The sequence below is a fragment of the Enoplosus armatus genome, chromosome 24, assembly GCF_043641665.1.
Source record: "Enoplosus armatus isolate fEnoArm2 chromosome 24, fEnoArm2.hap1, whole genome shotgun sequence".
Lineage (NCBI taxonomy): Eukaryota > Metazoa > Chordata > Actinopteri > Centrarchiformes > Enoplosidae > Enoplosus > Enoplosus armatus.
This window is the reverse complement of record NC_092203.1, coordinates 6,700,785-6,724,784: the sequence shown is the minus strand read 5'-3', so window position 1 is coordinate 6,724,784 and position 24,000 is coordinate 6,700,785. Positions and strand designations below refer to the sequence as shown.

The window sequence follows — 24,000 nt, the reverse complement described above, 5'->3', positions numbered from 1 at the left end:
AACTTTAGAACGGCTTTTATTTTGAAAAAGAAATGTTTTAAGTCACTTGTAGCTTTGCCTTAAACACAATCACCTCCAATTTCATGTATTTTTCTTTAATTCCTTTTTATAAATTAGAATGGTATATTATGCATGCAATACCGCATTAACCGCTTAGGTTTTCATCTTCCACAGAAAAAAAAAGATAAACACAAAAATCCCTTAAAAGTCCAGATGAAGCTGCTTGGAAAAGGGTGGTTGGAGAAGCCACAGCATGAAGCGATGTACACAGTTTGCGGTTGCATAGTACAGTACATGAAGTTCCTCATTTTAAAACAGCATGCCGTTTTGTATTGCACATTACTGAAACTTTGTATACTGGACCTTGCTGTTGTTCCAAGTGTCCCACATGGGTCGTCGTCGTCTCATTTCAGCACATGTATACAGCAAATAGCATCTCTCAAAGACATTATGTACATTTATTTGTTATAAAAATAATCGCCAGCAAATATTCATCTATTACTTTTCTACTGGAATAAATATTTGTTCTTTTGCTTCTTTTGTTCATTTTTTTCCTCTTTTGTTTTACCAAAGAAAATCCTCCCTCTAAATTCTGTATTTTGTGGTTACCTTGAGATTTAATCCGTGAAAAATAAAATTAGTAATGAGTTTCATTTAGAGACAAAAGTTTGGCCGCAGGTAAAGGTGAGACAAAAGTAAAAGAAGGGCGGACTGTTTCCTCGAGGTCTGTGAGTGAGCGTGGCGTTATTTTGTTCAGATCTAATTCCACGACTCAAAGGGGGCAAACATCTCTCATCATTTTAGGGCATTTACAAAGAGAGGGACGGTGGGACGCTGGTCTGGAAATCCCTTCTGATTGTCTCAAGCAGCCCAGCTCAACATTGGTTTGATTTTGAATGGAAAATGGCTCCCTGTTCAATCAACCAATGGGATTTATGCTATGGGGCAGAATGAGACAGATAAGCGTGCTTGTAAACTGTAGCATTAAAACACTTTTTCATTTGCATTCTTGATGTTTCAGTCCATCAACAAACAGTGTAAAACAGAGAGATTAACAGGGAATGTGGGCTTGAAATTATCTGTGCCCTTACACTAGATTCACATTGTAGGAACAGTTGCTCTAAAACCACCTTCATTTTTTTGCTTTTTCTTTTGTGCTATACAAGTTTTTCAAAATTATTTCCCCCCTTTAATCCAGATCTATACAAAGTGATCTATTAAGAGAAAATACCTTACCTTATTTTGTATTTAAATCAACAAATTAAGAGCTGCTTGGCACCACGGGAAACGCTTGCTCAGTATTTAATGTCAGGGTATGGAGTTCGACCATGTTCTCCTTTGAAGTTGCTTTAATTAGGCCTTGCAAATGAGGTCCCTGCAAGACATTTTGAAACTGTGTCAGGCTGTAAAATTCTGGGGGACAGTCAAATATCTCTTATATAGGACAGAATTCAAGTCTACTTTCTGAAGATTCAAATAGAGAAGAAGAACTTGTTACACAGCGTGACAGTAAAAGATGGTGCACTTTCAAGAAGTTCCTCCTGACCAGTTTCCTTAGAAATTGCAATATTATTATCATCAATACACTTTATATCTCCATCAGTTCATCCGTACAAAAAGTGTAAAAACAATGGGGTGTTTTGTGCTGGACTATATTTTGGCCAGGAGTGGTAACTTCCTGACGTCTCTGGCAACATCCCGTAACAACAAGACTTCAGGAAGTTATTGTGTCCTGCTTGTCGTTTTTACACTTCGGTTTTTGTGCGGATTAAACAAGAAAGCAATCATTTTTAAAATGTTGGCACTGAACATTAAAAAACTGATGTGATATTGGTTCAAACGTACAACAGACATGAACCTTGTGACCGCTAGTGGTCAGTTAGCATTATAATGGAAATCACCCTAAAAGCAGCAGCTCCCAACTTATCTTTTGTTCTTTTTAAAGCGGTTTTTGATTAATAAGTTTGTTATTCAAACGTTAACTATTTAGATAACACTCTTTGTTAAGTGTCATTCACTGTTTGTAAGGCACCAAGCTAATCTGGTGCTGCAGCGCTCACTACTGTACATCATTTGTGTCAGAAGGGAGGGGGTCTAAATGCTAAAAGTAGCTTCAACATTTGTCTGCTATACTGTACATATCTGATAGCAGAGAGCAAATCAGGAAAACAAATCACTTGTTTCACTGTGATTTCTTATATTTCCCTGGCAGTGTGTCTTTCTTGGTTGAGGCCAAGATTTATTTGTTCATTGACTTTAAATTACTTATTAATTTGTGTCAGGTTTGGTCCTCCATACGGGAAAAGAAACACATTTTTTTTTTTAGAAAGGATGACTGCTAATAAGCTTTCTGAACTGAGGATAAGCTTGTTTATCATCATACAGTGCATTGTAGTTCACCGGGGACAAAACAAAGACACAGTGCCAGGAGAACACATGAATCAGATGACACACTTTACTCAGTTTTCGTTTTTTCCAGGAAGATCTCCCTGTCAAAACCCTACGGAAGCCACAAGCAGCCAAAAAGATGACAAACCGTTCAGATAACAACTTAAGTCCTTGTGGTTTTCATAATTACTACATTTTTGTCACTTAACTATCTCATTATTTCAAGATAACAAATGGTGCTTACTTTCTCTCAAAGTTGTGGGGAATTACTTTGTGGATAGACTATAAAGTAGGGAAGACCATTATGATAATAACACAGAACAAAAGTGTTCTTTTCAATTAAAAGTTTGATTTAGCAAAATGTATTATTAATTTAAAGCCTTAAAATGGAAACTAGAACAGTTTGTTATCTGGAGATGAGATAATTAAGTCCTAATCACAAGATAATTTGATATCTTAAAAGAATAAGATATGTACAGTATATTATGATCACGATAACAAGCCTTAAAAACATTATCAGCAACCACAGCAGCACCATTATGTTATCTCAACTGAACCTTGTTGTGTGGGCTGGGGTTCGAGTTTCATCACTGTTAGACAGTTGTTTTATTGCACTTCCTACCTTATTAACACAATTCTTAATCAATAGAAGCTGTTATCATTATGGTGGCTCCACTTTTGAGTCATGCAATCCACTGTAACTCTTTAAAACTTTCAGAAGGACATAAACCAATACTTTTCAGCCGTTTCCGTGTATTGAGTTACAAACCTCAGGGATCCAGAGATATCATTCATCTTTTTCCTTTTCTTTTTTTCTTCTTTTTTTTTGGGAGAAAGGTGCCCTATACGTCTACAAACATCAACTTGATTACAGTAGGGTTCTATTTTACGTTTCGAGGGAACATGCTCTGCAGTCAGGACAACATGCCAGCTACACAGAGAATGAACATGATGCAACCGATCCTGCCAGGTCACATTTTTAATGCTTTAATCCCCTAAAAGCAGAAGGAACTTCGATGGCCATGAACCAATCGCGAGACTTAACCAACATCTGTGCCTTTGTTTTAACGCTATACAACTTTGATTTCAATGCTAATAAATGCAAAACAGCCTGTAGTTTCAGCAGCAGATGCTCTTTTAGGTCTATCAAACTGAAAACTGTTCCAAATCCTCTTCTTCACGCTGGCAGGGCCAGAAATATCACACAGAACGTCCCAAACTGCTCAAAAGGTTCTCACAGCATTGGTTTTTATGCTGGTCCACATCTCAATAACATCAAATGGCATCTCAAGTAGTATTTTGCTATTGTATTTCACTATACTATCTGACAGACTGTCACAACTATTGCCTTCTCTAACTCTCTAAGTGCTAGCTGTTAAGAACAGAAGCAGTATTGCCTTCTCCTACAGTGTAACTGAGATCTGATCCCAGCACCATCAGAATCTGCTCCGCTTATGACGGTGAGGGTCTTCACCCAAATGAAATCCTAAAGCTATGCTACAGAAAAGCTGGCCTTGCTCAAAGTGACTTTCAAATAGCAAAATAGTTTGGGAATGTGAAGCACCAGTTTTCAAAACTAGCAGCCAGATATCATCTGCACACCCCCACACGAACCCACCACCACCCACCGCCTATCCACACAATCAGGTGATTTAGAAAATTGGACCTCCATATCTACACCTCATCCACCTGGGAGAATCCAGAATGCTAGGTACAAAATATCATGAAGTGGATGCGGAGGTTGATCATCTATCAGCATGCAATAAGCTAAATGGTGAGAGGATTTATACATGGTCCAGGGTAGGGGTCAGCAGCCTTCAGCAGTCTGTGTGCAGTGGACCTCCCTCCGACCTGGTGCGATGTCCCAGGCACTTAGAAGCCCACACACCATCACCATCAGACCACTATCCATAATTAGCTTGCTGACACGGGCAACAAGCACAATGTGCGCTGCGCGTCTGCTGAGCGTCGTGTTAGTACAATCCCAAAAGGTCCCGGAAACATAAATTAAAGGAATTCGTTTTACAGCATTAGTTAATGTTGGCATCCTGAACCTCTTGACTACTCGCGCTGTTGATTGACGGAGGTTGCCCTGGCAGCTTGATTAAAAACAAAAACCTGAACAGGATTTTGTTGGACTTTTAAAGAGAAAAATAGCCAGGTAGACAAAACAAATTAACGTGAACCGAAACAAAAAGGTACAATTTGGGACCATCTTGGCTCTGTTGCAGCGTTTATTTTGGGTGGAATCTGGGCCGTTTGGGCCCTGTTGATGATCGAAGCGGGCTCAGAGCCGGTGCCGGGAGTCATGGCTGTAGCTGCCCGGTGAACTGCGATTGCGATGTGGCTTGTATGCATCCTGATAGGGGTCCTGGTAGTCCTGGTAGGGGTCCTGCTGCTCCCGGCTATGCTGTGAGCCAGAAGACATGCGGTTGCGTCCCTTGTGCGCCCGCTCGTTGTGGTAGTTTTCGTCTGATGTCATCAGGTTGCGCCGTTCGTTCGGGGTAGAATGGTCTCCCGTGTGGTTGCTCTGTCGCATTCTTTGGCTCTGCTAATAGCATGAACACACCAAGGACACAAGTAAGGATGGAGACAACACGACTCAACACACAATGAAAGGACTGGACATCAATGCATAGTGCGAGGCAAGGTTTTTATATGCCAAGTAACATCACCCTTAAAAAAAGCCCAGATGAAATTATACCGTAGTTTTGCTCATCTTGAGGCAAACAGGCAACACAGATTTACCTTATATAACAATGAAGCTGGAGGCTGGACACAGTTAGCTTAGCTTAGCATAAAAACTGGAAATAGGTAGAAAGAGTTAGCCTCTCAACAAGAGAGAGAATGAGCATATTTCCCAAAATGCAGAAGCATTCCTTTAAGTATAAAACCAGATTTATTTCAGTAACTGTGTAACTCCTGATTAAGAAGGCCAGAACTGCCCTAGAAAAAGACGTTTATTTTCCCCCCCAGGTCAGTTCTCTGGTCACTGGTTCTCTGCAGTCACTGATGTCGAGTTGACCTTCAAAACTGTCGAGTTTTCTTACGTTCTTATGTAGATTAAACTACTTTCTGTTATCCTGGGTTACTCTCTTACCTTCATTATCTCCTCACACACAGTGTAGACAGCGCTACAGATACATAGAAAATGAAAACCCGGGAGTAGTGGATATGTACCTGCAGTCCAGAGATGCTGGTGGGGTAGGGGGTGAGGGTGGTGGGGCCCAGGTTGCGTCCCAGCAGGGGGTTCAGGGGCGTCGCCATCGAGGTATGGGTTGCTTTCCAGTAGGCCTCGAGGTATTCAGCGAGATGCTCACAGGCGTCCTCCAGCTGGTTCTCGTCCAGGATGATGTCAAACATTTCCTGTTAGCAGCAGATGGTCAGAGGGAGGAAAGCAGGTATGAAGCTAGTGATGAAAATGAGATGAAACATAAACTGACGTTGTATGTGAAGTCCTGTTGTGTTGCTATGTACTGCACAGAGAATGTTATCACAGAATATCAGTATTGTATATCAATATATTTAATCAATAGATTAAGGAGCTGATTGGTCGGACTGAATAACCACATACCTGCTGTGATTGGTTGAAACAAATATACAAAAACTATGTCTGAATCTCATTTGAGCTTCCTGACTGCAGGAATATATTTGAGAAACAGTTACTTCATTTTTTAACATAAAAAACAGTCAAAGCAGGAGACCGACATGCCATCAGCCAGTATATAAGGATGGCCACTTACTGGAGGACACTGGGCCAATTTGTCAGCGGCCACAAGCTGCACATTCAGGTGTTTGCTCTGGGACTTCCCTCTGGACTTGACTAGCCTCTGCAGAACCTGGATGGCAGGATGGGAAAGTACATGATGCTCCAGTTACACTGAACCAGAAGTATCGCAGCTCCGGGTGCAGGTCACCCGGTACCCTCCTCATCACGTGATGAGTGCAAAAATGAAGGGGTTCTAGTTCAGAGTGATCACATGGAGGATGTGATTTTGTGTGCAGAGATTTAATAGTGCAAGTCATAAGTTTGCCTACACATGTTGGCAATATTGGCATATTAAGGAACCTTACGTGTAAATATAAAACCAGATTGAATAAGGGGAGAGAAACATAATGCAACCAAAAATCTGAGCAAGTATTCATCAGAGTTGTGGCAACTCTGGTGTAGGAGTTTATTTGTCCACTTTATTTTGATGATGATTTGAAGTGATGGCTGTTTTGAAAAGCTTTTTTCATGTCTATCACCTTGATCTTTTATGGACTATAGGTCTGAAATAAAGTGAACTGCCTACTTTAGAGCATTTTGTTTAACTAGCCTGACCGTGTCCACTTAATTTATGCCTGTTCACGTGCTTTTTGAAAGTCTGAAGTTTTAGCAACCGGAGGGGGAGTAAAAATTCTGCAATAAAAAACCTATTTCCTGGATTTCAATATCAGGTAAGCCAACACAATTAATGACCCACATTATGGGACATAGAATTAACAAACAGCTGAACAAATCCAAATAATAAAAACAAAAATGTCCGTATTTCTAAACTCCTTCGTCCTTGTTTTACAGGTGATATTGTTGCTTCCTGCTTTGTTTGTAGACTGGTCAGTCCTCCTGGTCAGCTGTAGCAAAGCAAGCATTTTGCATGCTTGGAGGGTGTGGTGAAAAACATGTGCGAAAGTCACCTGACCAGGGTGTGATTTGCTGTTAAACAGGTGCACCATTTTAATCAAAATTTGAAGACACATCTTTACTGATCTGTGGTCGTACTTGGGAGGTTGTCTCAGATTGCTCCCAGACGACTAGTCTGGTCATTGCTGTAGCCCCAGTGTAGAGGGAAGAAGTGCAGCAGACGTACTCTTCCATGCAAAGGTGCAGATTACATGTGCAGATTTACTGACTCCACAAAGCCTGCGTGTTAGTCAGTGGCTTTAAAGTACAGAAGTTCATGCTGCTTTTGTAGGAAACATCGTGCTTGTGCTGAGCTGCTACACCAGTGGAGGGTAAATATCAACCCAACATAGAGACCGTTACCTTTAACGTGTCTAGGTGATCTTGTTGTTTGTCTCCAGTAGCTGTGGAGATTATATCCCATGATTAAATTTCTTATGCTAAGTTGGTTCGTCCAGGCTTGACATCGTGATTAGGCCGATTAGGTTTGTGTAGGCTCACAAAATCACCACATAACAAGTAAATAAAAGAGAGTTAAACTGATATTATTGCTTCGAAATGTATTTTTCTTGGCTATGTTCACCCAACACTGCCTACCTTTGGCGAGGAGACTTTGACGTGGACAATGATGGGGGCCAGGGAGGTCTTGAGGAGCTGGGCTGGGTGGTTGATGGTGTCAGCGTCCAGCACCACCAGCTGCAGGGAGCGTGCCAACTCAAAGATCCTCTCGATCTCACTTTGCACCTCAGCTGATAAGAAAGTAGTCATGTTTTCCATTTAAAACGAACCAAAGTGAAAATAAACTGAACATAGTGGAACACACAGTTTTCTTACCTAAGCTGGAGCGAGTGTTCGATCTTTCAATAATGGCCCTCTTACTGGGGTTGTTGAGAACAGACCTCTTGGCTAATGATATATCTGCCGTGACTCGTGTGATGGATATCCTTTAAAATGGAGGGAAAGAATTAACATTATTTAAATAAGAAAACAGATTTACTTAGATGAATTAGTAGATTTATTTTGTTCATATTGTGGACAAAATACATTTTCTCAGCACAATACCACGCATCAAGTAGCACTGAGGATTTCCTTGTTCCATTCATGTTGAATAAATACATTATAGTCTCTCGCTCTTTTCAAAGTGTCTGCTATTCAAAGAAATATATATCTTTGCACATTCCTCTTAGGCCGCTATGGTCATTTTACTCAAAAATGGCAGGATGTGAGTGCCTATTAGATGCACCTCAGTTCACAAAACATCACCGCTCAGCCAAAAGGACACGTGACCTGATTTGTGATCGTGACCTGTAATTTCAGGAGCAATGACTGTAATTTAAACTTCTGGTGATCAAAATATGACATTCAACTGGGCACACACATTTTTTGTCTTACCTGCCATCAAATCTGTGCTTGAGGAAGTCAAACAGAGCTTTCTGCATCATGTCTGTTACCTGCAGAGAAAAAGAGAAGAGTTCAGCAAACAAAGTGAAAAAGTCGTTTTTGTTTTTAGGATGAAATCTGTATTAAGATTTGTGATGTAATACCATTTCTGCTTATTTTTGAGGCATATTTTACTGTTATCTGTCTTATTGTTGTTTGTCTATAATTCACTGTTATTGCTGTTATTTGTATCCAGCTGTTACACTATGGACATGAACATCAACCCTGGCTGTTTTCCTGTGTCGTCCTCTGGTTTCCCATAACAGTTAAATGTAATTGTCGACTTGTAATTGTGATAGGTGGGAATGGTAGTTTAAATGTGTTTGTCACTGTGTTAGGACTGTGACAGACTGATAATCTGTCCACAGTGTTTTCCCTGCCTCCTGCCCAATGCATGCTGGGATAGGCTCCAGCCCTGTAATGACCCTAAAGATGAATAAGCCCCCGTCCATCAGGCAAATCCAGGAGAACAAGACAGATGGCATTTCTTGATGTGAGGTCATCAAATAGTTACCATGTGACCAGCAGTAGAATAAATGAATCACTCCTTTCTAGAGTAACTTTACTGTTGTACTGTTGCATATGTACTTTTTTTTCTTTTAATGACAATAGCTCATGTTCCCCTCATCATCTGTGTACATCATGCCAGTTATATTCATTGCATATTGCTCCTAATAATTTCTGTATTCCTTGTACAAAAGACATTTATTTTATATATATATATATATATATATATATATATATATATTTATATTTATAAACAGCAATGAGACAGTTAAATGAGGATGCTCTTCACAGAAAAGCCCAAATCTGCCAATTACACAACATATTTTCATCTGACCTCTTAAGTCTCCTCGTTAGTCTGGCTGCAATCTGGATGTTACGTGGGCGATGACACACTCACAATTAACTGCACCAACAGCGAGCTATTTTGGGGGACTCAGGGAAAGACGTACAGGACTCATCTTCTTTCTGTACTCTCGTCCTTCTTGCACTGGTAAACATTGCATGGAATAATCTCTTTTTTTTTTGGTAATTCACTGACGCTGAATCAGTGCTATTTATGGTGTTTGAACAAAGGCCCTTAATCAGTGACAAAAGCAGAAGGATATTTGATTTTCTCTCCAACCACAAGGACATGCAGCTCACCTCATAACCCTTGAGGGAGGGTCCCACCAGCACTACCGGCCTCATGGAGGGAACCACATCATACGGGGGGACGTGCTCCGTCTGTTAACACATATTTAAATCAGCAGCAGACTCGTCACAAACAAGACAACGGGCCAAAATTACTCCACAGAAATCACTTTTAAACATAAAACCAAAATATTCAGAGCATGTAATGGACTGTTGAGTCAGCTGACCTTGAATTACAATCAGATGTGTGCATGTAGCAAATGATAATGTCACTTGTCAAAACGTAATAAAAACAAAACGGGAAACATGAATGTTTGATGTTATTATTTCCTGCAAAATGTCAGAATATTTTCACTGAGATTGTTACACTTTGCACGTTAATATATTATATATTTCTAATTGTTATACGAGTCTATCAATGCATCATTGGGCAAGTGACTTCATTAACAGATTTAACACATTTAAAAGTAACATTATTACATTTTGATCAACTAATACATTTTCTATCATTTGCTGCATGAATGGATGGATATGATGGCTACACTGACAGTCTAACCAGCTCACACAATACCAGACCAAGTATCACAATAAGAAGTAGCACCACGATGTTGTACCATGCCAAAGTGGAAATACTAGATATAATATGTAGTTATGTGTTAAATTAAAGCAATACATGATCTATTTCAGTTACCTGTCAGCTCCCAAACACACTGGACACTCGCTAAGTAAAGGACTTGATTCTTATATGTAACTGAATACCTAACTGTGAAATGTAACCACTACTGGATACTTAATGTTGAAATACTAAAATAATAATAATGTTGAAACATTGAAATGTTTTACTTTATCGAGCTGTATTAATATGGTCTCTAGATTCACAATATTCAAATAGAAAGTATTCAGTACTCAAAAATTACATATATTCAACTTGAGAGAAGTTTCATTCTTGACCTTGGAAACAGTAGTTTGATCAAAAAATAACTCTCATGGGAGTTTGCTTAGTTGTCATGGAGATACAGTAGCTATATCTCTATGACAACTGATTTTATTTTGTCTAAAATTGCTCTATTCAAAGTCATTTTTTGATCTAAAAATGTAGGTAAAGTAAAAACATATTTATATAGACACTTTGATTTTCTATCCAAATCTGTCAATTCAAACCACATAAATTCAGATTTCAAAGTAAAATATTTCTACGCTGTAAATTGGTATTTCAGGTTCAAAGTTAAGTATTTAGTGGTGGTTATATTTTCCAATTAGGTATTCTGTTGCTTTTGCTTCCATATTGGCTGAGTGTATCTTCACTGGCATGCAGTTTATGGAGAATTCTCATTTTGACTTTGATGACTCTTTGATGACCTTTCTTCTAGCACCACCCTCAGGACACACACTTCCAGTCTCACTGCTGGCAAGGCTCAAAGAAAAGCAAACATCTCCGTATGTTGCTTTTTCTGCCCAGCACACCTCTGTCCTTAGACTCTTGTTGTGTATTCAATAGTTCAACATTTTGGGAAATTTGAGCTAGATGAAAAGATTGATACCACTCATGTCTCTGCAGTAAATCTGAAGCTACAGCCAGCAGTCGGTTAGCTTAGCTTAGCATAAAGACTGAACATCGGGAGAAACAGCTAGCCTTGCTTTGGCCAAAGAAAATTCACCTACCAAAGATCACTAATTAACACGTAATATCTTGTTTGTTGGTAGGCAGATCTTTTTACTCTTGGACAGAGCCAGGCTTGCCATTTCCTCTTGTTACCAGTCTTTGTGCTAAGCTAAGCTAACAAGCTGCTGGCTGTGACTTCATATTTAGCGTATATACACATGAGTGGTATGGACCTTCTCCTCTAACTCTCTGCAAGAAAGTGTATTCCCCCCAATTTTCGAACTATTCCTTAAATTATTATTATTTTAGTCTCTACGCTTCGGCTGAAAACCACCAGAAACATCATCTAATGCGTTGAATGATAAAACGAGTTGTAAAATACCTACTGCTTTCCCCCAAACTTTATCTAAAGTTCTAAGATCAAAAGTATCACGTGTGAAGGAAGTTGCACTACAGTACTTTGGCATCACAGGAATGGTGATGAGTTGGCACTGTATACTTCAGAAGGGCTGAAGTATTATGTGCCCTAGGATATGACATGAGGTTGTAACTTCCTGCCAGTGCTACGAGTTCCTGTCATTTTATGATGGCAGCAACAAGAGTCTAGCGGATGGTAAATGAGTGGGTTTTACCGTCACCAACTTACCACTTTCTGTTTCTGCTTTCCTGTAGGAGGGGAGAGAAGACAGTGACAGTGTCGTCAGTAGCTGCTGCTGGGGGAGGCGTCACCGTAATATCTCAGAAACATTTCAAACATGCTTCACATAAGCAACTTTTCATGATAATTCTTAGCAAATGAAACCTATCAAGGATAACCGGCATGATAAACATATAAAAAGTATTTCTATTGTCCTAAGGTTATATTCACAAAGTCACATGAGTGCAGTTCAGAGGGGGCTCATAGTCTTGTCGTTGGGTTCACACTGTGGTAAGCCCCAGTCTCAGAACGCCTGCAGTCCTCAACTGGAGGAAGAGGAGGATCATGGGAAAATGTACCAACAACTCTACGCAGTGAACTTATGCTCTATGCAGAGACATGGGATGGCTTTAGAGTCTTATTCTTTCTATGTTGTTGTGGTTCAGAGGGCTTGGCTCTAAGCTGGCAGCTGGCTATTAACAGCCCTCTCCCCCTGTCCGATGTCCTCACCTGCCGAGGATATGAGAGGGCGGATAGAGGCAGATACCTCATCCTCTACACTGGAAGAAGAGTTCCCTCCAGACTTACTGGAAAAGACAAGAGGGGATAAAGAAAGACAGAAACACACCATGGCATTAATGTGGAAAATGAAAGAAAAAGCAACAAAATAAAATTGCCAAGGCTTAAACTGATCATTCACTGCAGAGGAAAGGTGCAAAACATGGGAGAAACATATTGTTCACAAAACTTTTGTGCTGCAGGGTTCAATAGATCACAAAAAGGTAGCAAAAATATATATATGGTGTGTTCTAGTCGTGCCAGATTGAGCTATCAGCTGCAAAATATTCAAGTCCAATTGATTATATTTACTAATACATCTTCCACTTGGCATCACAAATTGTAAGGTTGACAACACAGGCAGGACAGGCAGCAAGTCCACTGATGTCAGCAGTACATGGCCATAAAAGTAAAGATTTTCAGTTATATTTAAAATAATCTTGTTTGTTTCCCCTCTCCCATTTGTCATTTACTCAAATTTTATCTTCAGGAACTCTTTCATTTTTTTAATCCTCAGAATTTCAGACTTTCCAACATCTCTGGAAGGCAGCATATCTCACACAGGCCTACTGTTTTTCAGTTACAGTGGAAATGTAGTCCTGGTAAATGGGGTTCAAATGTGTCCCCTTGTCTGTGAGGCTTGGTGACAAAAAAATTCACAGAAGCCAAGCTAGTAAGTGAAGGGCTGAAGCACTCCAGTCTCGTAGGATTAGTATTAAACTCAACAAGAAGGCTTGTGGAAGTGCATGTGAGTTACTGTACAAACTCTGGATGACAGAACCTTCAAGACACATTACACACACAAGGAAACTAGGAGACTGATAGGGACGCTAATTACAGCTATTGAAACTGTTTCACTGGTACAGTCGGCAAGAGTAGAAGTGATGGAGTAAATAGGCATGAGTCATGAGAAGACCTGGGTCAAAGTAGAATTCAAAATCTGAGAGCTTACTAGCCTTTTAGCAAGTTACTGGACTGAATCCATGTGACTGTATCTGATGAAATTATTTTATTGTCTGTATGAAACCAGGTCTGCACAGGAGCTGTACAAGACAACATCATAAAGCCTCCAGTGAAAAATTACAATTGTCAATTCATTTTCTGTTGCTCAAGTAATTGTATAGTTAATTGTAAAGTTAAAAGATTATTTTATCTCTCTAATATGATAATCTCTCCCAAGATGGTCTTAAAGGCTTTTTCAGAGGTGTCTCCATACTGCCAGAATTATAATTGTCATTCCTGGTATTAATGAGTTTTTGTTTGTTTGTCTTAAAACTGTCACAATTAAAGAAATTGAGTCTCACAAATAGCAGAATATCGCTTTTAAAGACCCCACCAAGTATAATTTATGTGTAACTGTAGAATGTAAACATTAAAACCCAGTAATTTTCACCCCCAACACCCATGGAGTTGCATGATGATTGAAAAACATATCATAACTAAAAGCTAATGAGATGAAGTGGTGGTAAACCTGTCATAGCTGCAGTAAAGGTAATACATAAAGCTTCAGCATGGAGATGAAAATAAAATGAAAGGAAAGATATTGAATGATATTTTTGACCAAGTGCGGAGGGTCATAGAGGGTCAAGTTCAGCCAGCGAGCCTGTTTCTTTCAGTGATCTGAACTTTCTGATTTTTGTTCTGCACATATAAAACCAACTCCTTTTATAGTTTGTTGTGCAGTTGTCAGTATACCACATCTGAGACAAACAGTGAGACCATGGTGTTTTTCTGTTACTTACCCTTGGACTCGTCCTCTCTTTTGCTCCTGCTGGAGCCGGATGTTTTCGAGCTTCAGAGGGCTGGGGATGAAGCCGATCTCACAGCCCTCCTTCACTAACCGACCAATCCACCAGTCATTGTTGAACTTCTGAGGACGATAACATAAAAAAAAAGGAGGGACAAAAACACAAGGACAATGGAAAATCTTTGAATCAGTAAGTTCATGTTTCACAGATTTTTGTAGCATAAGTCACAGAGCAACAACTCACATAGCAGTGTGTACAGTAGGTGTCATGTTTAATTAAAAAGTACACATGTACCTCTTTTATGTGGAGGAAATCCTTGGCGTCAAAGGAGATGGCTGTGGCTGGAACTGGAACATCCTCATCCAGTGCGCCACAATAGCTGACGTTGGTCCTTACAGCAAATGCCACAGGTTTAGTCTGGAGGATGGAGACAAACACATATGCACCTATTTAGAATATTTATCAGCCAGTTCTCGTTCATTTTCCAGACTTTAAAGGACTGCAAAAACATTGACTCCATTATGGCCAATAGCATTACTAGTCTGTGTAAATAAATGTACAAGCCGCAGATGAATTTGGCTAAGTACTGTCACAGATTGGCTACCTTGGCTCTCTCCAGTTGAATGGCGGCCTGCTGCTCCCTCTCCTGACGGCTCTGTCCCGGTCCTTGGCTCTGGCTTGGGCTCTGGCTCTGGACCTGGGCCTGCACCTCCCGCTCCTCCTCCAGAGAGACATCTGAGTCTGATGGTCTGCTAGTATATGAATCAGCTGAGCCCTGCAAACAGAAATCACACAGTAGGTTACTGGAACTGTGTAGCTGGGATACAAACTCACATTGTGTTAGGGGTTGAGGTCCTTTCCAGCAACATGCCGCGATCTGTGATCTTCAGCTACTGGCAGTACATATTTGAATATTTTGAGATCTTGTGGGGGGTATTCAGAGCATTCTGAAACAATGGGAAAACATCTCGAGACAGAGACCAGGAGACTCAAGTACTACAGACCTGCTAAAGGCAGTTAAAAATATCCTGTCAGCCAGATTTGCTGTAAAAATGTTACCCTGCCCAGCCAGTACAGCAGGCAAAGCTGCATTTAGAGCAACAGGAAATGGTCACAGTATTGTAAAATGTGATGACGTTGGCCATGTTATAACAGAATTTAAAAACTTCTTTGTGGGACCACTGACTGTCCCAAGTTTTGGGGTTCACATCAACTTGCTTTGGGAGTGCCAAGTCCAGAGTGGTGGCTTGGCACTCTGAATGCAGAACAGGTGAAATGGATGATGTAGAAAAGAGCAGACTGCCAGGAGCATCTCAGACAAAGTGGAATTTCCAATCTTGTGCCTTCATCAGTTTTTACGACCACACGTCCAGACGATTCCGGATAGCGACGACGAATTTGATCGGCTAAAATGACATGCAAAACCACAGATCACGGAAACAGCTTTAGATGCCAGAAAGTTGGATTCATAACGTTGTTGCTACACAGAAACAGTTAACCGTGTCTTTAAAGGCTAACTTTTTCAAAGAAGACTTTCTCCAACCATATTACAAGGTATTAATAAATGCTTTTTGAAACTGGACAATTAATCCTGCACCATTTTGCCCAACAAAGGAGTTTACAGAGACACCCACAGTGGATATCAACGGTATTGTGTTGTTTTGTTTCCTTGCACACTGTCAGGGATTTCTATCACTCCAGTGCCTTGAGACGTGCTGGACTTGCAGTTGTTCTTCCTGCCACACAGTGAGAATTCCAGTAATGCAACTTTTTTTTTTTTTTTTTTCTGGGATGTGACTGGACCAAGTGCTTCCTTCTGCTGTGTTAATCTAAACAATCAGCCACTAATGATGATTCAATTAAGGGAGACCATTAGTCTCAAGAAGATCAATCAAGCTAGGCATCACAGCTAAGCACTTTTTTTTTTACAAGCTAGCAGTAGCAAGGCCTGACTTCAGCACACTCCTGGTCTGGATTGTGTGCATCCAATTACAAAGTGGCTCATTTTGGGTTTCAGGAAATATTAAGCTTACTAGGTCTTACTGGGTCTGTGTCTTGGAGTAACAGATACATCACTTTAAAAGGAAAACTGTCAAATGTTTCTGCTGGACTGCTCATGATTTCTTTGTTTTTTATTAAAAGGGTACGACTCGACTCTGTGAAAACTGTTTTATGTCGTCAGGAGGAGCTTTGTGAAGTCCAAGAAAATAACCCCTGGTGATGTCATAGTGATGTCATCAGGGTTATCTAAGCTTGAGACATTTTTATACAAAAAGCCGTTATAAACTGCGGATGTGGAGTTTGAAAAAAATGTGGGCATTTAACAGGCAGGGTGGGTATGATAATGATATTGAGTTGCATTATGGGAATTGTAGGATGCAATGTTTTAACCCATGCTAGGGACTAAAAGTGACGGCCATTCTTTTTTAAATCTGGCTCTCGCAGGTCCACCAACTTTATGGAAATGCAATACTACTTTTACAGTCACAAATATAATTTTAAAATACAACAGATTCCTGTTTGTGATGCTGTATTACAATTCCCCATTTACCCTACAATACTAATCGTATTTTTTCTCAAGTCTGTTTTGCCTCCATTTCTGAAAAATCCTTCCATCCAACATTAACAAGTCATTCTGAACATCATTTCATGCATCTTGTGTGGAAGCTTTGAGGTTACACTGTAGCATCCAAGCGGTTATCCAATGGAGTAGCTTCAGCATGTGACTCATCAACATCAGAATCCACTTAATGACATCACGATGCATGTTTCTCCGAGCGTCGGCAGAGCCTATACAACACGCAGTCGCAGGGTCAGATAAGAAACACTCGACTGCATTTTTTTTTAAGTGATAAATGTAGAAATGTGACACATCTATCATTTGAGTGTGGCCATGTAATGGACCTGAGGGGAGAAATGGGTAATTAACATCTTTCCATCTTCCTCTTTGAATCACAGCTCGGTCCATCTTTGAGAGGTACAGAGTGTGATGAACACTAAATGGCTCCTCCTGGCTCTGGTGGTCTCCTGACGTCCGTTCTTAGAGGCTTATAGGCAGATATCAGCCAAATATGCAGCACATACATCACACGCACATACAGATATAGAGAAATATATACAGAACTGTGTGAATGTCACACATCAGAAGCCATCTGCCTAATGTGCATCCCCCCTTCACACACACATACACACACACACACACACACACACACACCAACGCCCACCCACCCAACCCCCTTCCAGCCAAGCAAAGCCCACGATCACGCTACGCTGTACCGTTGGCTAACCCATCAAAGGCCTCACATATGTGTGTGTGTGTGTATATGTATGCACAGCTGAGCTACTTCCATCAATAAACACACAGCGAGAGAGAGCGCAAAAGCAGGTTCACACACACATCCAAACACTCACCGCCTCCGAGTCTTCAAATCCATGCAGGTACAAATTGTCATACATGGAGGTTTGATATTCCAACGAGCGCCTCTAGAAGAATGAGGGGGAAAAAATGAGAGTGGAGGCGGAGGAGGAAGGAGGGGGCACCACAGAGAAAAAAAAAAGGATGGATGGGGGGGATGACGACAATCCCGTCTCTCAACAGCAGAGAAGAATAATTTAAAAAAAAATCTCCCCTCCCGTTGGATCACGCCTGGTCCTCCGGAGGCCCGTCGCTTGATGGATGCAGCTTCTCCCTGATCCCACAGTGCTGCTGGCTGGCTCACATTATAGGCTGGAGAGGCTCTCCCTGGAGGTAGCCCAATCCTGGCATTTCATTTCATCAGGCTTCCACGCACACACACACACACCCACACAGACACACACATATACATATACACAACGAGCAGCAGAGGCGGCGGCAGCAGCAGCAGCAGCAGCGGCAGTAGCAGAGCAGTGGATCCTTCCTCAATATCCAAGCCTGATGACAGAGTCAATGTGCAAGGAGCTGATTGGCTGGCTGGCTGTCCACTCAGCTTGGATGAGCACTCTCCTTGATTTTTTTTTTTTTTTGTGCGGGGAGGTAGCGGGGATCGGGGGAGGGGGATGGAGTAAAAGAGGGGAGCAGCATCCTCCATTTCCCTATTACCGCTCATCCTCACTCTGCTTATTTATTCTCTAGAGACAGCAGAAAAATGCATTCAGTCTGGGTCTGATAACACAAGGAGGTCTAATGAACATATACACTCGATCCATGTACTTTTAAAAAGGCAATTTATTTCCACTTGAGAATCAAGTCATGAGTAGCATAGCTATACTACTAAAGTAGTGCTCACTGGTCCCAATACAGCACATATGTTATGTTTTAGGGATATTTAGTTTAACTAAATGAAACACTTTGAGTCCAAATCCACCCCCACCTAAATGTTTAATTATGTGGATTTAATTTATTCAGTCAACTAAAGCTGGATCTTATTTAGGCAAAGCTATTTTTATTTAACACTGACTAAATTTTTTTAAATGAAGGAAAGGTTAAAAAAAATTTAAATTCCCCAAAATCTGGATTTGTATAGGCACCAAAATTGATACCCTGTCCTGGTTCTAGCTCAATGTATTTTATGTTGGCTTAAAAGTAGCAGTACATTTTAAGTACATCAAGGATAAATATGTAAAATAACAGCCATGTGACCACCAAGGTGACGAAAGATTTGTTCATGAAGGATCAATAAATAACTTTTATCAATTTACGGGATGACTGCGTATTTCTTTCTGATATTTTTTCTCCCTTTCCTCAACACAAGATGTAACACAATCAACAGTGAGCACTCATACAGAGACCCAGTTCGGAGTTTGCAAATAAGTACAATTGCAAATATACAGCACCATCAAACAGGCTACCACAGCAACCACTTATATCTGCTCTAGACCATCCTAAAACCCACTTATATCCATTAGTGCTTGGTGTAAAACATGCAACACTCACCTTCTGTGGACAAAAACCTCTTAGAAATAGCCATTAAAACCTGCACTTAAACAACAGGCAGCAACATACCTAATATAGGTTTAGTGGACACCTGCACTTACTGATGTTTTGATGAGTTCAATAAGGCTCTACAATGTATTCAAGCTTGCTGTGCACACTTCCCTATGTGCCCACCATCAACACACCAATTTGCACTACACGGTTAACATCTCCGCATATGTTAAAAAAATAAAATCTATTATATCAAAGTTACAAATAAAGGTATATTATACAGCTCTAAGATACATACATCATAAATATTGCACACTACCTGCAGCCTACACTTTGCTGAAGCAGAACGCCTCCCTCATTCGGCACTGGGTAATATGTAGCTCTGTACGTCACATCAGTGGCCACTCACACAGCGAGGGGGGGGGGCAGAGTCTGGACATGAGCTTGAAATAAAACTCACTAAAAATACTAAGAGACGTGAGGATTAAAATATTGCAGATTTGCAACATAAATAAAGTCGAAAATCTGAATTTGTTCACCGACACTTACAGTATAAAAGGTCACAGCTGAACCTCTGACACATGCATTACATTTTCACAAAACATGAAAATACACAGTCACATATCTTTGATGTTTCCAATGAGGCGCTGAAATAAGAACAGTGTTTTAAGGGTTATCTAAATGACATGCAAATTAAAAACAGAGAGATAACCTGGCATTAAATGTGCATATGAATGCTTCAGGCCTGTTTTGTTTCAGAAAAATATGTTTTTTCTCCAGTGTTGCAGAGTGAGGCTCACTTTTCAGGGCAAAATGTGAGACAAATCTTGATAACCTGCTCCCTTACATCAGCTTGAAGACTTCTTTGTCTCCTCTTTTTACTGGTAGATTTCTACCTTCTACTTGCAGCGAATTACTGCCCTCTGCAGTCGACAGTGATGTCATGCACATGCCTTCTCATGCATGTCCTGGTAGAAGACGAGATACAAACGACTCTGAAATACGATCATCTAAACAAGTGGTCACAAACTCCACAGGGTGTCCTTCATCATAAACAACGTGCACAGAAGGTTGACTATAAGTGATTGAGTCTATAAACGTACTATGGTAACATGGCCTGACCATTATACACTCTGTCTCACTTTAACTGGGATAAACACGAAGAAATGTCCACACCAAAGTCCATAGATTTCACAAGCAGTGACAGGCCAGGGATGTAAAATAGAAAACAGTGACTTTGTATTTCAGTACCTGTCTGAGGATGAAACTGGTGGAGGTGGTGCTACCATCAGACCTCTTGAGTCGGCTCCTCCTGGAATAAGTCCCTCGATTCACCTGTACGGAAAAGTTAAGATCTCAACCAGCAGAAACACTTTTCACCTACACTATGTCTCTGAGGCTTTCTTCATGAGCATCTGTCACATCTGTATGTCTGCTATTATGTTAGGAAAGTGTTCAAAAGTCATATCAAGCCAACACACGATGCAAGATGACATTCATCCACATCCACATCAACAGAATGATTTAAATGGTTCTCATGTCAATAGTGCGATTAGTATAACAATACAAGCAGCTTACCACATGTAAGTATGAACGCCACAACACCCAGAAGACACATGTAACACGATCTAGTGTGGCTTATACCGTATGTTTTTGCATTATATGTTTGCCTTGCCTACTTACCTCCTCACTTTCTTTCTTTTTCTCTTCCAAAAAGTCCAAATATACCAGCAGAGTTCGTCTCCAGGGAGCTAAATTAATTATCTGCCAGTGATTTGCCCCATTTCTGTTCAAGTCTCCAGAGTTGATGACAATGTCACCGTTAAAAAGTCAGATCCTACTTCCCTGAATTTATAAAACAGGGCCATTAATCTGGGTCACCATCTCTCTTCTGTCTGTCTCTCTCTCTCTCTCTCTGTGTCTCAACTCAAGCCAACAGCGCCAACAGCCAAGAACAGACATGAAGGATAAAGTTAGATTCAAGTCTATGAATACCCTGCTATTAATATCCACCTGCAGCCTCCAATGATCAATTAAAAGGAAGAAAAATGTTATCTAACAGGGGATGATACATTCCCTTCTCTTTATATACAGAACTTGTCAAAATCTGCCAATTTTATGAGGCACTCCTTACAGATTAACACATTATACGCCTGAAACAACATTTAAGTCCTTAAAGAAAATGTTTAATTATTCTGACATACTGGGTGTAAGCTGGGGTCCACCTAGCAGCATTTTATTCAATAAAATGTCAAATTTTTACAACTGATATTGGTCACTGATGGTGTTGTTTGATCTTACAAGGATGAATAAGACAACATGGTTACAGTATGACTTTTAAAACATCAAGTGGAATCATATGTTGTATTTAAAGAAATGTTTTTATCGTGAATATGTCATGTCATTTCTCAGGTCGGAGCAGAATTTCTAACTGTAGGAAATATGTAGACAAAAACTAACTTCTGTGCACGTTAGTCCTCAAGAGCAAGACTGACTGTCTTCTGAGTCATCTGTTCAATCAATAACATAACACTTATATAATAATAATCATAATAACCTACATTATTCCACATCTTAACAACAAAATGCAGAAAATATAGACGCCTACTGCGTGTCAAAAAGCTCAAAACAATGAAATGCCTCCTTTTGTATCACGATCTGTGCCACATGTAATACTGTATCATATACATTTATAACCACTGTACACAAAATAAACTGAATACACATTTACATATTTATCTATGAGGCAAATAAAAGCACAGAAACAGAACTGTCTTCAGTCAGCACAGTATGGACTTCCTCAACCGTGCACTTATATTGATTATATATTGATATATATATATATTGATTACACTCTGACTCTCTGCTCTAAAATCCAAATTTTCCACCAGTTAAAAACTTCGTGTTCCCTGTTCCCCCCGTCGTGTAATGTGTTCCCATGATGACACACAGGAGTATTAAACAGCAGAAGACTATTCATCATCATCTGTTTCTGTGTGCTAACAGTGAGGGTGCAGTCACGAAGAGCGGTGGCGTCTTTTCTGGCAAGTAACTTTTTAGTGAAAAGGTGTTGAAATTTAAAAAAGTTATCAGCTTCTAACCAAGACTTTCTCTTGGTATAAAGTCAGCCCTGGTCTCCCCTGTATTTGGGTGTTAATTCAAGGTTTTAGAGTCTTTTCTTGGATGTGTCTGCTGCCTGTCATATTTTAAAAGTAGCGTCGAAGCTTAGCTCGAGACTACCCACCTGAAAGATGGGCGCTTGAATGCCCTCGCCAATCTTGTTCCGTATGTAAATGTGTCGGGACATTTCGGCCAGGACATCGGTCCAGAGGGCTGGCTGCTCCGGTCCAGCCCAGCGGAGGGGTGGCGGGTTCCGGGCTGCGTGCTCCAGCTTCACGCCACACAGCAGAACATGAGCGCTCGCGAGCCGTTTGCTTTTTCAACTGCCCACCTCGAGACAGGTGTTCCGCTGTCGGGCGCTGACGACGAGCGTAAATTGCGAGAGGACACGAATGAACGCGAGAGGCGATGAAGGTGGGGTCTCCCCCCCAAAAAGACTCGGTGCCTCAGCCGGGTGGGCGTGGCTGTACAGGACGTATAGCAGCGCACGCTCCGGCGGGCTCCGTGACCGGCTCGTGCTCAAAGTGCACGGTGAGCATTAATTGCGCTTCGTGTTACAGGCTGATGTGATGATATGATCCTGAATTATTTTACTAGAATAATACATTCATACAATATGAGATCAGTTTATTTGATGCATGTCAAGTATGAAGGCGTACAGAATATACTATTCATGTTTTCCTATCATTTGTGTAATTTGGGAACTCGAAGTTGTGAACCTCATGTGGAGTTAATTTTCATACAGCAATAATTCACTGTAGACTCACTCTGCACCTAACTTACTCGGGTTTACTTCTAAACTCAGATAACAAACAAAGGGAGAGGCAGACTACTCAACTCCACTCCAGAGAACCAAACAAAGCAGAAAGCTACTAAAAACCTAGAGGAGTATCCAAAAATATGCAATTGGCTCCTGGACGAGCCCCCATATGTTACGACTCTGGCTTCAGGGAAGCACCATGAAGGAAGAAAGTTAAGTAAAGTAGATAAAATAAGAGTTGTGGAGGGACAGAACAGAAAGAACAGAAGCACAAAAAACTACATAACTGCATGTTAATGTTAGTAATAATAGGCCACAGTCATACGGCACTCTGGAAACGCCTCTCTCCTTTTGCCCAGCAGATGGCAGCATTATCAAACTAAAAGCTACAATAAAAGCAAGTGGGGATGTTTTTATGGCCCACTGCCATGTGCAGGGTGAGCTGTGTTTTCACTGCTGCAGGTCTAGAGGGGGATGTTGTTCCACAGACACCTGAAATGACACATCCTATCCCATCCTGAAATACAGTATATTTCTACCTTCAACTTGATACTTCTAATCAACTGTTTGCAGCCCGGTATGTTGTTGTTTACTATAAATCGGATGTACCAGTTGTCCATCTTGTGTTATTATCTGAAACATCACAGAACAATAAACTCAGTAATGGTGGAATTTGTCCCAATTTAGCAATGGTAACTATGGAAGCCAAGAGCGGGCATGGCACGTGTTCTGCTGCTCATATTGTGGCGTATTTAACTATAATTGTGCTCTGCCTTTTTGGTTGTAAGAACCTGAGAGTAGAGCTGAAACAATTAGCCGATTAATCTACTAGTCCAGTCTCGGAAAAACTTTTATCGATTATTAATAGTATAGTATTAACAGAAACATTGTCCCATATCAAGAAGCCCTGCAGAAATACAGCTACAGACACATTTTACATCTGCCTTTTGAGAGCAATTTGTAGCCAAGGTATTTCTTTTTTGACCCTTCCGGTGGACAAAAATAACCAAGAACACTTTGCCGTTGATCAGGCAAGCTCC

General features: G+C 40.6%; 1 protein-coding gene across 7 annotated transcripts; it reads right to left on the bottom strand.

The window, feature by feature from the left end:
• Positions 1-4,675: 4,675 nt before the first annotated feature.
• LOC139306841 (voltage-dependent L-type calcium channel subunit beta-4-like) lies at positions 4,676-22,387 on the bottom strand. 7 transcript variants are annotated; one of them, XM_070930799.1, is made up of 15 exons: positions 22,325-22,387; positions 20,332-20,415; positions 14,872-14,949; positions 14,779-14,820; positions 14,469-14,591; positions 14,169-14,296; positions 12,379-12,455; positions 11,878-11,897; positions 9,641-9,721; positions 8,444-8,502; positions 7,886-7,995; positions 7,649-7,800; positions 6,132-6,227; positions 5,569-5,754; positions 4,676-4,936 (listed from the first exon to the last, which is right to left on the bottom strand). In XM_070930799.1, exons 1-15 carry the CDS (start codon positions 22,385-22,387, stop codon positions 4,676-4,678), a joined length of 1,560 nt encoding a protein of 519 aa, XP_070786900.1. The 7 variants fall into 7 exon arrangements, with proteins under 7 accessions (XP_070786900.1, XP_070786899.1, XP_070786901.1 ...); XM_070930798.1 differs by having other exon boundaries at positions 12,379-12,461; positions 14,172-14,296; XM_070930800.1 differs by having other exon boundaries at positions 14,779-14,829; positions 14,884-14,949.
• Positions 22,388-24,000: the final 1,613 nt, after the last annotated feature.